Genomic DNA, 14,836 nt, shown 5'->3' with positions numbered 1-14,836 from the left:
GGCATGGTCTTCCTAAAGTTAAAGCAATGCTGTTTCTGATCTTGAAATCCATGTGAAGTTAGATGTTCAACAATCCTTATGCTTTAAGACTAATTTCCTCACTACTAATGTAAGACTTACTGGCCTATAGTTGCCCAGCATTTGCTAATTTCGAATCTTCTGGGACTACTCCTGTTAACAATGATTGGTTAAATAACCAATGAGTTTGCTAGCACATCATTAAGCTCTTTTAATAACTTTGGGTTTATCCCATCAGGCCCCATCGACTTATTTGTCTTTACTAGCTAATACTAATAATAGCTTTCAGTTCAGCTACCATGTATGGAAGATTCTGAAATAATTTTTATTTTTATTTTTTGATAATTTATTAAGAGTTAAACGAAAATGAAAGTACACCTTAATGCATAATAAGGTACAATACATTAGAACAAATCAATAAGTGAGTCATATTGCAATTGAAATCTCCGTCTTATATAAACCTCAGCAAAAAGCTGTCATTTATAATAGCGAAAAGATATAAACAAAAAGTTAAATTTTGTCCTTTACAGGGGTAAATGAGATCAGCCAACAGTTGTCTCTGTCCTCTACTCTATTCCTAACCCAAAATCGAGATTTCTGATTATATCAATATATATTATGCCAATATATTAAGATAACAACCTAAGTTAATAGATAGGATTTAGCCGCTATCAAATGCATTCCTTAGTATTCTGTGTTCCCATGTATGACCTGGCTTTGCCTGACTTCCCTCCTGGTTCCTGTTCCCTGACTTCCATACCCTGACTTCGCTGATCTCCATACACCTGACCCCAGCTAGTTTGATTACTCGCTTTGTTTGCTTACTCCAGCTTGTTTATTGGATTATGTCTTTTGGATCCCTATTTTGTTACCTTGCTTTTGCCTTAATAAAGGGGTCTTTATATTTTACTTTTTTTCTGTATCTGCCTGGTCCCTTATATTCTATCTTAACCTCTAGAGACATAATAGGTGTACCTACAGTTATTTGTCTCAAATATGGAACCCTTTGCGCTACTTGGTCCCAAACCTTGATGGCAAATGTTGAGGGCAACATGATGACTAACCTTGGCCTCTCCGGCCTTGGAAAGTAAAGCAACTGGGCAACTAATTATTGACCCTGTTCCCCATTTTCTTGTGCTACCCATGATGGAGCTATTTCACAGGCACAGGCTAATGAATAGTATTCTAAATATGGTACTCCTAACCCATCTTGCAATCTTTGGGTATATAAGATCATTTTCGCCACTCAAGATTTACCTTGAATCTTAATGAAGCCAGTAAGGGCATTTTGAATACAAACAAGTAAATGCTTAGGAATTTTTACAAGGTACAGGTATAGAAATTTCAGTAGGATTGACATCTTCACGGTGGCCATCCCACTCATCCACTTTTCACTTCTGCAAGACCTCTCTTATTTGCTTCCAGATTATATCTACATTTAAGGAGCATATAGTTTGCATATTCTTTGATACCTAAATATTTAAAGTCCATTGAAATTTATAGAAATTTTCCAGGGTCTTGCCCACTGTTTGATATTTGCATACTAGTTGGTCAGCAGTTCATCAAACAGCAAGATAATGACCCACAACATACCTCCAGGCTTCAAATCATGGAAAGGCCAGCACAGTCTCCAGACTTCATTACGGTGAAAGCAAAGCAACCTACAAGTGCAACACATTTGTGGGAACTTCTGCAACAGTGTTGGGAAGAACATTCAGAACAAGAAGTGTGTACGGCTGTTATATCTGGCAAAGGTCGTTTAACCCACCGATCGCCGCGATTCACTGTGAATCACGGTGATTGGGAGGTTGTGAAGCCCCTCAATGAAGAGGCAGCCTGGAATGCCCCTCACCAGAGTTGCATCTGGCTCGGGGCGTGTTTAACAGACCGGTGATTTGCATCACAGGCCTGTTGTTTAAACCAAAGATCTCCGTGAATCACAGTGATCGGAAGGGCTGAAAAACTTTTTTTTGGTTTGCCTGGACAGTCTCACTTGTGAGGCTTCCAGGAAAACCGTGATGCCGCGATCAACGGCAAATAACGCTAAATGGATTGTTGTTAAGGGGATACATGAGTAAAAACGGACAAATCCATGGGACCAGATGGGATACATGCAAAGTTACTTAAAGAGCTGGCAAAACCGCGAGCAGATTTATTTAACCAGTTGCTACTGACAGGAGTAGTTCCAGAAACCTGGAAGTTGTCAATTGTACTATGATTTTGCAAAAAGGGTAGCAAGGAAGACTCCACCAACTACAGACCAAAATGGGCGGGGAGCGGGGCATGTCAAGACCCCGCTCCCGCGAACCGGATAATTCAGGTCTTGACCCGGAGAACCGGAGGAGCAGCGCTCACCCGGCATTCTCCGGGTCAACCCTGGAGAGTACCCAGGTATGCCAATGAGTCTTAAATAAGTAGTTATAAAATTAATGGAAACCATGCCAAAAGAAAGGATTATTAAATATATGAATGTAAATACCGTAGTTTGCGGAAATGGCATGAAATTAATGCATTTTTTTATTAGGTTAATAAATAATAGACTAGAGAAGAGCAGTAGATATAGCCTTTCTATATATCAGTGAGATATTTGGCCCTGCCCCTCAAAAATGTATTGCAATGTTTGGATTGTAAGGCAATGGTTGAGTGACAGGAGCCAGAAGGTTGTAGCTAGTGATATTAATATTCAAAGGAAGGTTTTGTTACTAGTCGAGTACCTCAGGAACCAGTACTGGTTTTTGCAGATGATACAATGGTCTGGAACAGGGTAGACATTAAGGTGGAACAAGCCAAATAATTAAGTAAATTAAAAGAATGGTTTAGCATGTGGCAGCTGTAATGTTGCTAAATGTAAAATAATGCAAATCCCAAAACAGAATATAGCATTGGCTGCACAGTTCTATCAGTGACAACAGAAGAGAGGGACCTAAATTAGGTGATTATGGCTCTTAACAGATATCTGGTCAAACCTCATATACAATTGACATATGAGAAAGTGGGAGAGCAGAGGAAGGCTACTATAAAGGTCAGTGTTTTGCAGGATAACAATTACCAAAAAAATACTAAATACTCCAAGCTATGTATAGCTTGGAGAAAATAGAAACAGCAGAGGTGACAGACAGATTTAAATTGATAACAAAGTAGAAGAGGAAAGTTTATTTCAAAGGAGGCAAAATGTGAGAACAAGAGGTCATAATCTAAAACTAGAGGGTCAGCGGCTTAAAGGTAATGTAAGGAAATTGTACTTTACTGAGATGGTGGTGAACAGGTGGAACAGCCTCCCTGCAAATCTGGTAAAGTTTAAAACAGTGAGCAAACTTAAACATGCATGGGACAGGCATAAAGCTATCCTGAATTCTGAAGATAAGACCAAGCACTGATTGATTAAGGTCTGATTCTTTACATCAGGTAAATTGGGCTGACTAAATGGGCAGATATTTATCTGATGTAAAATTCTATTTTTCTAATATTAATAAAAATAATAATGCTAATAATTAGTAATACATGAATTGTTGCCTCGATTTAGTGGTTGGGGTACAACCATTACAGTTCTAAGGTAAGTTGTTGTAAAAAAATAAAAAAAATAAAAACTCTCTGCACTGGACCACTGGTCCAGACTTATCAACTTTCCTGAGTAGCTAAGATGGCACAAGCTGCAGCCAGCACCAGGTAAGAAACCCACTGCATGTGTGATATGTCTATATATGCGACTGTGTTTGTCTGAATGTGTGTGTAATGTCTGATAATAGAGGGGGTTAATTGTTTGAAGCTGCTCATGTCTTGCAATGAAGGGGGTTAATTGTATCAGACTGCTCATGTCTGGTAATGGAGGTAGTTAATTATATGAGACTGCTTATTTCTGGTAGTGGAAATTTTATAATATATATTTTTAAATCTGAAATCAGCATGGTTCCTAATAATTTATATAATATAAAATGTAGTTATATGTACAATGTATGTATGTGATGGCAGAAATAAAAATGGGGTCCCCCTAGCCCTCAATGGTAGAAGCATTGTTAGTCATCCACAATGCTTTAATGACGTTTTAGTGGCAAAGATGTCGCAGACAAACTACAAAGAAACATGAGTAGAAGAGAAAATCCTGATGGTGTGTAGAGGTAGGATGGTTTGGGGAGGGAGGCCCAGACCGTTTGTTCTGTAAGGAGACCTAAAACTTCTGATGGCGGCCATGAAAACAGTGCCCACATTACAAGGGTTATTCCCAGCTAAGAGGGCCTTCCCTTGTTTATCTCCTGGCACTCACTGGAACAAAATCGTTTCAATCATGATTCATCTTCTTAGCTGTGAAACATTGTAGCTTTTAACACTGAAAAGTGGGAGAACTCTGCTATCATGAGTCCCAGAAAACAAATAAAAATGTGCAAAGGGCAGTTTAGCTGCTGATGACAATATTATGTCCACTTTATGGCAAAAGCATTTTTAGCATGACTGTGCATTTCAAGTGAGACATTTTGGTTATATTGGATTGCAGTGCATCAATACAGTAGTGAAGATAAACTATCTCATCTGACATAAATCGTGTTAATGATGACACTTAATTATAACCCAGATTATTAAACCTTCTCTGAACACTCCGCAGATAAAATTAGACCAGATCTGGCTCAAGCCTCTAAGCATATCCTCTTTTGATGATGAGAGATGATGCCTTTACACTCTATCTCTAATGTCAGCTTAAGCAGACAGTTTGGTGCAAATGGTTATAAATAGACTCATCAAGAGTGATTCTGGAATGACTACATTGTTTAAGTAAATCAAAGAACTAAGAGAATTCCTTCTGGAGCTGTTGTGGGTTTAGCAATAGGGTACAATACATCTTAAAAATATTAAATTGTTTAATATACATTCTTTGTTACGGTGTCTATTAAATTAATTAATTTAAAGATTCTACTGCACAGCATATACACTGGTTTTATATAAAAAAAATACACAAATCACACAAAGCATTTAACAGGGTGAAATTATATACAAGTGGATTATGAATTTACTTTTGTGATCTCCCTTTTATACCACTAACATTATATGACTATTTTATATGTGTTAATTATTGACTGACTAAAAATTGATACAATAGCTGTAAATAAAAGTTTTAAATCTGGACTGACAAAGCCCTGCTTTACTGTTTTTTGGGGGGGGTTTTTGGCTGTCTCAAATGGCTCGTGATGCGCTATGGGCATTATGAGACTGAGTGTCATTGTCTAAAGCAAACAGCTAAGCTGTCTGCACTAACCTTAAGTCTGGTGAGCAAGGAAGGTGAGCTGAAGACATAATGGAAGAGCTGATAAACATGCCTCCTCCCGCCCACCCATAATGTATTATTTATGGATGTTATTATACAGTATAAATACGTTGTTGTGACTTTTGTTGGGATAAAGTTACCCTCTTCAAAGCAAGGGGTGAATTGTTAAGGTGTAATGTGATGTTTTCTGGCTTATAGGGCAGTTGACAAGATTCTGTTAAGTTATTAGGTGGTTAAGTCTTTGGTTATTGTTTTGTTGGTAAACTAAATAAAAGACCACAGCCTGTTTTATCCAAGTTTGTTGCCATGTGTCTTTATTTATTAAGCTTTGGTTATGTCCCTTACAAGCTCATGAATTGCCTTATGAACACATTATATTTAGTTTTGCATCAAAATCTTTACACTTACCCCTATGAACTTTCTCAGGAACTCACTAGAGAACTCTATATCTGTATTGGAAAGGTCAGAGAAATCCCCCATCATGCCTTCTTCAGTTGCAGACACATCTCTGTAGAAATTTCTTGCTCTAGCATAAAACTGCATCTCGCCATCTATTACTTCACTTGTCAGAGCATAAAGTTTCACTGAGAAAAAGAGACAAAATATAAGATAAATACCCACTGCAAACTGTATTTACACAGTGACAAAATCACAATGAAATTATAAAAATAAAGCTTTGCTCTGGCCTATATTTTTTTTGGTTATAGTTAAGGGAGGCATTCTCGATTGATATGTGCTAGTGCTGGACATCATAAGCAGCAGTTAACTTAGAAACATAGAAAGTGACAGCAGATAAGAACCAGTAGGCCCATCCAGTTTTCCCAACCTCTGAGTAATTTCCTTTAGTAACTGCCCTTATCCTATATCTAGCTTGGCATTATGCCTATCCCATGCTTGGTTAAATGCCTTTACTGTATTAACAGCTACCACTTCTGCTTGAAGGCTATTCCATGCGTCCACTACCCTTTCCGTTAAGTAATATTTTCTGATGTTACCATTAAACCTTTGCCCCTCTAGCTTATGACTATGTCCTCTTCAGTATAGAAATATGCTTACATGATAGCAGTCTAGCTTCAATTCTTACCCTATTATCTCAACTGACATTACTCACAAGCATTATAGTGTGTGTTCATATAGGCTTTACCGCATAGCATTATGGTATTCATAACACATCAGTCAAGATCACCATAACAACTAATGGATACTTTCTCCACTTTCACCATATATAAATAGTAAGAACTTCACAAACAATGACTTTACACAGAAGTGGATATTATCATATTGTTCCGAAAGGATTTAGTCTAAAGAGGTTTGGGTTTTCACTCTATATATGAAAGTGGTCCAATTAAAGCAGGCATGTCCAAACTTTTTTCGAAGAGTGCCAGATTTGATGAAGTGAACATGTGCGAGGGCCGACCATTTTGCCTGACATCCTTTGAACCATTAAAAGTAAAAGCAAATTAACTATTTTATGCAAAGTTTATTGAAAACGGAATACTTTTCATTTTGTGACTTGGATGACAAATATAAACAGGTGTTAAATCACTCAGCCTTTAATATCAAAAAAACAGATCTATATTTGGGCAACTTATCTGTGGGGCCTTATCAGTCCGGAACGCGGGCCGCGATTGGCCCTCGGGCCGGACTTTGGACATGCCTGAATTAAAGGTATCGCAAGTTTCTTTGGATGTGGAATTACTCACGTTTGATGTTTGATATCAAAGTAACAGCAAAAACAGATTTGCATATTAAGATCTTCCCAAATAATTCCCAAATACTCTCTCAACTGCCCTCTTCTCTTTGCTATGACATGTATCTTGCCTAAGCTGCAATCATTTCTTCCTTTAGGAGTTGTACTTATTCTCTGGAACATCTTACGTCTTTTTGTCACTCCTCTAAATTTTTTCACTCTTGGAATGCTCTCTGAAAACCACCTGTTCAGAGAAGCAAGCAATATATCCTACACTAAAATTAAATACTCCTTAACCAATCAATCACTGTCCTAACAGAGTGTCCATTACCTCCCCCGGTGTAGCCCCCCCCCCCATATTAACAAGTTTTACAAAAGATCTACTCTAAAATAGGCAATATTAACAATCTTTTTCAGGGGGGGCTAACCCGTAGCCAGCCCCCCCTCAACAAAAATTTAAACAAAATGTTACTGATTATGATAGCTCCGCGTTAGATCAGGTTTGATCAGACAAAATGTTTGTTAGATCTAGTCTAATTACTGAGATATTGCATATTTAATGAGGGGGGCTGGTGGGCGGGGGATGGGTATACATACGAGTTGCCCCCCCCTCAACTGAAATTTGGAACTTTTTTAATGGATTTTGGTAGATATTCGTTAGATCCGGTAAAATCAACTGTTTTTTTCGTTAGATCTATCACGCAGGAGGCAGTATTCACAATGCTATTTTGTGTGCGGGGGATGGGTATACATACGAGTTGGCCCCCCTCAACTGAAATTTGGATTTTTTTTTATGGATTTTGTTAGATATTCGTTAGATCCGGTAAGATAAACTTTTTTTTCCCGTTAGATCTATCAGGCAGGAGGCGGTATTCACAATCCTATTTTGTGTGCGGGGGATGAGAATACATACGGGTTGGCCCCCCTCAACTGAAATTTGGAATTTTTTAATGGATTTTGGTGGATATTCATTAGATCTGATAAGATCAACTGTTTTTTTATTAGATCTACCACGCAGGTGGCGGTATTCACAATCCTATTTTGTGTGCGGGGGATGAGAATACATACGGGTTGGCCCCCCTCAACTGAAATTTGGAATTTTTTAATGGATTTTGGTGGATATTCATTAGATCTGATAAGATCAACTGTTTTTTTTATTAGATCTACCACGCAGGTGGCGGTATTCACAATCCTATTTTGTGTGCGGAGGATGAGTATACATACGGGTTGGCCCCCCTCCTGAAATTTTGAACTTTTTTAATGGATTTTGGTAGATACTCGTTAAATCCAGTAAGATCAACAGTTTTTTTCGTTAGATCTATCACGCAGGAGGCGGTATTCACAATCCTATTTTGTGTGCAAGGGATGGGAATACATACGGGTTGCCCCCCCAACTGATTTTTTATTTTTTTTATTATTGATTTTGGTAGATAATCTTTAGATTCGGTTAGATCAAATGTTTTTTTTCATTAGATCTATCACACAGGAGGTGGTATTCACAATCCTATTTTGTATGCAGGAGGATGGGAATACATATGGGTTGCCCCTCCAACTGAAATTTGGAATTTATGTCCTGCTTAGCTCTACTTCTGTTCCATGAAATTCGGGGGTGGTCCGCACAGGGCGCCTGAACACCTAAGGCCGGGCCTGGAAACGCTATACAAAGCTAAAAGATAGGAAATAAAGCATTTAGGAAATAAAACCTATCCTCCCCGCACACAAAATAGGATTGTGAATACCGCCTCCTGCGTCATAGATCTAACGAAAAAAACTGTTCATCTAACCAGATCTAACGAATATCTACCAAAATCCATAAAAAAAATCCAAATTTCAGTTGAGGGGGGGCCAACTCGTATGTATACCCATCCCCCGCACACAAAATAGGATTGTGAATACCGCCTCCTGCGTGATAGATCTAACGAAAAAAACTGTTCATCTAACCAGATCTAACGAATATCTACCAAAATCCATAAAAAAAATCCAAATTTCAGTTGAGGGGGGGCCAACTCGTATGTATACCCATCCCCCGCACACAAAATAGGATTGTGAATACCACCTCCTGTGTGATAGATCTAACAAAAAAACAGTTGATCTAACCGGATCTAATGAATATCTACCAAAATCCATTAAAAAAATCCAAATTTAAGTTGAGGGGGGCCAACTCGTATGTATACCCATCCCCCACACACAAAATAGGATTGTGAATAACTTCTCCTGCGTGATAGATCTAACGAAAAAAAACAGTTGATCTAACCGGATCTAACGAATATCTAACAAAATCCATTAAAAAAAATCCAAATTTCAGTTGAGGGGGGCCAACTCGTATGTATACCCATCCCCCGCACACAAAATAGGATTGTGAATACCGCCTCCGGCGTGATAGATCTAACGGAAAAAACAGTTGATCTAACCGGATCTAAGAAATATCTACCAAAATCCATAAAAAAATTTCCACATTTCAGTTGAGGGGGGGCCAGCCCATATGTATACCCACCCCCCGCACACAAAATAGGATTGTGAATACCGCCTCCTGCGTGATAGATCTAACGAAAATAACAGTTAATCTAACCGGATCTAATGAATATCTACCAAGATCCATAAAAAAATCCAAATTTCAGTTGGGGGGCCAGCCCATATGTATACCCACCCCCTGCACACAAAATAGGATTGTGAATACCGCCTCCTGCGTCATAGATCTAATGAAAAAAACAGTTGATCTAACCGGATCTAACGAATATCTACCAAAATCCATTAAAAAAATCCAAATTTCAATTGGATTAAATATGCAACATCTTAGTAATTAGACTAGATCTAACAAAAATGTTGTCTGATCAAACCTGATCTAACGCGGAGCTATCATAATCAGTAACATTTTGTTGAAATTTTTGTTGAGGGGGGGCTGGCAACGGGTTAGCCCCCCCTGAAAAAGATTGTTAATATTGTCTATTTTAGAGTAGATCTAACCAAAAAAACAGTTGATCAAACCTGATCTAACAAAGATCTAACAAATGCAATGATCTTTTGTAAAAATTCTTAATATGGGGGGGCTAACCTGGGGGAGGTGTGTACATTTCATTAATCACACCTGAATTCTGTTTGGCGTCTTGGTGTATTCAGAAGAGCTAGCTGGCCAACAAATGCATGTATGGCAAATCATGATGAACATTTCACATTAGTTGAATTTATATTGAAGTGTTACTCTCTCTTGCAAATGCACTTGGTATGCTGTAACTATGAATTAATCATTTGCAAAGCTAATGCCATGTTAGGAATGGCATCTTGAAATAGTTTGATCTTGGCAGGTGCTTACTCTATCATCTTTTATTCACCGGGGGGGGGGGGGTGGCTGGCACCATTCAGTCCTGTACAGAGCATAGTTAGAGAAAAGAAAGCAATAAAAAGGTACATAGAAATGATTCACTTGGGATGTACATTCTGCCTTAAGTTGTTCAAGGGCCAACTGTGCCTATGTGCCCACTTGTCAACCTTCCCCTGAGTACCCTAAATGCCCCTAATTCAATTGAAATCAGTAAAATTAAACAGGAATATTTATATATTGTTTTAAAATACTGATCAGGTTTTGCAAAAAAATAAAAAAAATACATTTTATAATTTATTTGTGCTTAATATTTGCTTTAGTACATCTTTAGTGGCCTTGATTTTTAAAGTGTATGTAACAGCAAACTCAATTTATTTATAATATAAAGTTAAATCAGTGAGAGCTACCCAAAGTCTCCTCACCAACTGAATTATGCATTATACAGGGCTAAGCCAGCCTCAACCTTCACTTTGAAGAAACTTGCTATTATTGGTCCACCTCAATGAACAGTGAATTGGCACAACTGCACTAACTTGGGTGATACTGCTAAACATAAAATTGTGTTTCTTTCTGGAGATGCTTATTTCATGGACAAGAAATGGTGGTATTTTAATACTCTCCATGCACTACTACTACCACCAGGCTTTACCAAAGCTTCTGGTACTATTTTTTTGTGTAATGAAAATTCCCACCATAAAGGCTGGTTGTAGAATAAGTGCATAGAAAGTGTTAAAATACCAGCACTTGACATACCCTGGGTTGTCTAGTTTCCAAAAATATATGGATTTTGGAGGGTAAATTGAACTGGCCACCAAGTAGGACATGGGTGCAGGATGACCGATGTAGAAATTCGTTTAGCCTCCAAACAAGCCAACAAACGTATGCGTTGGTGGTATCATTGTACTCAGGAAATGTTGGGTGTTTGGCATTGACATATAGCAGGAGCTGTAAATTCATACTTGAAGTCAGGGGCGTACCTAGAGTATTTGGCACCAGGGCTGGATCCTGTATATGCCCCCCACACACACACACACAAAATATTGACAAGAATATTTATTTTACAAATTTGTAAACTGTATGTCAAGCGGAAAAAACTAAAAAACCAACGGGTCGCAAAGACATCTGCTCAGCCAGCCCCAGGCCCACCGGGTACCACCCTGAGGAGTGGCACCCCCTTAGGTACGCTACTGCCTTAAGTATAATGTGTGTGTGAAAAGTACACAAAATAAATTACTACCACAAACTTTAACAAAGGCTGGCCGTAGAATCAGTGCATGGAAAGCATTAAAATACCACCATTTGAAATAAACTGTATTGTCTATTTGTTTTTTAAATATATGGTTTGTTGGGGTTTTAAACTAGGAAATGCTACTAAATGTTTACTTTTATTCAAAGAAGCAGTTGGAAAGATGGACATATACAAATCCATATTACTGTCATGCAATTTACTGCGGTGTATAGAATAGTAAAATCAACAATGTTCTTTTACACTGATGTCATTGTTTTAGAGTGTGTTTGTTTTTCTTCTTTACCGTAAAAGACATGCCTTTATGAATTTTTATTGCTTGAATCATCAATAATATATTCCTATAATTATGTCACTTAAACGTATCACATATTACAAAGCCACAATATACCCATGATTAATATTCTTTCCGAATATAACTCTTAAGTCATATCCAATATACAGGACCGACGGCTGGATATGGCCGGCAGCTTGATATGCACAGCTGTATGTGTAGCGTGTAGTCGGGCATTTGTCCTGTGTGGTAGCTGGCCAGTCCATATATATTATTAATATTGTTCTTATTTGCTGAGCAATTCAGTTGGTGAATATTTAAAAAACGATATTACATCTGTGTCTGGGTTTGCAAGAAAGTTGCGGTTTCAACTCCTTTACTTCATTATACATTAGGAAGGGGCAACAATGCTGGCTCTGTTTAATGCATTGTTAAATCTAAAGCCTCATTACACATTGAATTCTGTGTTACTCAGGACCTGCTCACTGGAGTATTTTCACAAGGGCCTTTCATAATGAATAGTAAACTGTTTTACAAAATCTGCTGACAACTTTCCCTCTAATAAATAAGCCCCAGCATTTCAACCTAATCTTATATTAAGCAAGTTTGATTATTATAGCATAGCATATTAAATAACAAATATTGACAATGACAACAAACAGTCCTGAAGTTGCCAGGACAGTTGATTTTTTTGGTACTGTCAAATATGGGTCTGTCTTGGCAAAAAATACTGTCTATTCATAATGCATTACAGTGTGCACAGCTAGCACTGCATTTAAGCTTTGTATATCTGAGAGAGCCCTATTTATGTTCCAAGGCACCTGTAACAAAACGTGGCAAGTATGGTTACATGTCAAGAAAAAACTTTCAGTATAGGGAACACATAACTTTAAATGTGAAAAATCTGAAAATATAAGGGGTTAGAACATTAACCACTTATATCCCTAGATATTTTTGGTTTCCACGCAATGTCACTAATTTTCAGGGGAATCCCTATCAACCTGAAAGTTATGCTGGTTTTTACTTGCCTGAATCTTCAGTTCTATTTTTCTGAACTCACCAAGAGGATATCTTTCAAGAAGATAGAGGTAGCTCTCAAAGAAATCTGTGCGTATGGCCTTGTGAAGAACAAAAGACATACTATGTCTGCATAATTCTTCATCTGTTTTATGCCAACGAGATTTGAAGGCAAGGTGAGCTCCCAAGTACTCCATATTCACACTCCTGTTACACGTACAAAGATTGATCCACAGTTGATCATCGTTTTCAGTTTGCGTTGTGTGTTACTTTACACCAGTAACAAGAACTCAGAAGCTTCTGGTATTAGGATATTCTCAGAGCACAGAGTAAGCAGCTGCTGGCAGGAACTGATAGTAAAACACAGACGTGTCGTTTACTGCTTAGTAAGGGTAAAAGTATATGCTGCCTGAATGGATTCAAATTTATTCAAAAAAGCCATTCTATTTTTGGATTTGTCAAATTGTATTATAAGTGAGTATTATATATTCAATACATATTTGAACAGGGTCCCACGTAATCATACACAAAAATACTTAACAGCAATGGAATTTTTTTTATTTTTTTTTTACCAAATATAGAAACCTAGAATTTTGCAGCAAATTAGTAATTTGGCCCATCTAGTCTACCCATTGTTTCCTGCTTTAAAGACTCAAACCTTAATCAGTCCTTGGTCTGATGAGGGGCTTCAGTATTAGGGCATAGGGTGGCCACAGGGATGGAGGAGTTTATTAAATTAGTGTTTGCAAAACTATCTGACTCCTCGTTCCATAATAAGGTGCAACAGACGATGAGTGAACTTTTGGTAAAACAGGAAGACGTATTCATAAAGAGAAAGTTACATGGCAAGTTACATGGCAAGAATAGAATATGCAAGCTCTAAAAGTAAACATTTTCTCGAACCCTTATACCTTATCTTCTAAAGAATCAACTCTTTTTTGTAAAATAGCCTCTTTGGCACCGTTTAAATCCATTATGTATGATTTAGGTTCTTCACCATGGAACATGCAAGGGCATTTATTACCTGAGTGTTGTAGATTTCTTCTACCCCCCACAAGGGACACCCCTAAACTGACATATTTGGACTGGGAGAGAAGTTTAATTTCTGACTGACAGTCCTCTATAAGAGTTATAGTTGTGTTGATTATCTTAAGGTCACATGACATTTTGTAACATACATTGATTTGGAGATTTGATCAGTTTTAATATTAAATCCCGTCCTGCCGTCCTGCCGCTGGACGCGCGCCCCCGTGTGGATCGCATGCGCGAACGGCTATCTCATGAATATTCATGACGGGTCTTAAAGGGACCTTTATCTTTTTTCCTCCTCCCCCTTAATTAGGTGGGTAGGAGGATCTAGGAGTGGAGGTATATTTAAACCCTCAGTTTACAGCTATCCCTTGCCTGTGATAGTGCCTTGTTTGCCTTCACTAGCGTTCTATATTGAATTTCGTCTTTTGGTTATCTAAACTCGGCTTGTTCCTGACTACCCGTTGTTTGCTGCCTGCCCTGACCTTTGCTCGTGACCCCGACTATCCGTTTGCCTGACCCTTGTATTTGTTCCGTGTTCCTGCATTATTGGGGACCCCTGGTTGCCGTTCCTTCTATCTGAGGTCTGCGTTGTCTCTCATCACCGCTTGGGGGCGCCTTTCCTAGTACTGCAGCGTGGATTCACCTCCTGGCCAGCCGTTAGTGCCACTGATCCAACTCTAACATTCAAGCATATATTTGTAATTGTGTGTAGGTGGTAGTTCTGTATAGTCCATTTGTAACCGTTCAAAGGACTCATAGGCCCATTGGTGTGCACCTGGGATGGGTGTTTTCCCGAGTTTTGGGTTTAATTTTATACAAATTTCATATGACTGAACAATCCGCTGACATTCCACATGTAATCCTGGCCCCAAGGCTACCTGCAACAAAAAGTTAGCCATGGCAGTGCTTCTTTGATGAGTGCTCTAGTGCAAGTCTTTTAAGCAGTCTATCATTATACTTCAAGGGTTGCAGCGATCGCAGCTGCA

At 38.3% G+C, this 14,836-nt stretch overlaps 1 protein-coding gene across 2 annotated transcripts in view; it reads right to left on the bottom strand.

Annotated features, from left to right (window-relative positions):
* Positions 1 to 13,130, bottom strand: part of NTMT2 (N-terminal Xaa-Pro-Lys N-methyltransferase 2) — a 29,210-nt gene extending 16,080 nt beyond the window's left edge. The window contains exons 1-2 of one of the 2 annotated variants that reach the window (XM_053469409.1): positions 12,862 to 13,130; positions 5,681 to 5,856 (exon numbers count right to left, since the gene is read on the bottom strand). In XM_053469409.1, coding sequence (XP_053325384.1) covers positions 5,681 to 5,856; positions 12,862 to 13,015 — 330 coding nt within the window. In that variant the 5' untranslated portion in view covers positions 13,016 to 13,130. Of the gene's footprint in view, positions 1 to 5,680; positions 5,857 to 12,829 lie in introns of both variants that reach the window. The other variant, XM_053469410.1, reaches the window with a different exon arrangement.
* Between the last annotated feature and the right edge of the window lie 1,706 nt (positions 13,131 to 14,836).

The sequence above is a fragment of the Spea bombifrons genome, chromosome 6, assembly GCF_027358695.1.
Source record: "Spea bombifrons isolate aSpeBom1 chromosome 6, aSpeBom1.2.pri, whole genome shotgun sequence".
Classification (NCBI taxonomy): Eukaryota; Metazoa; Chordata; class Amphibia; order Anura; family Pelobatidae; genus Spea; species Spea bombifrons.
Note: the sequence above shows the minus strand (reverse complement) of the source record. Positions and strands in the feature narration are given on the sequence as shown.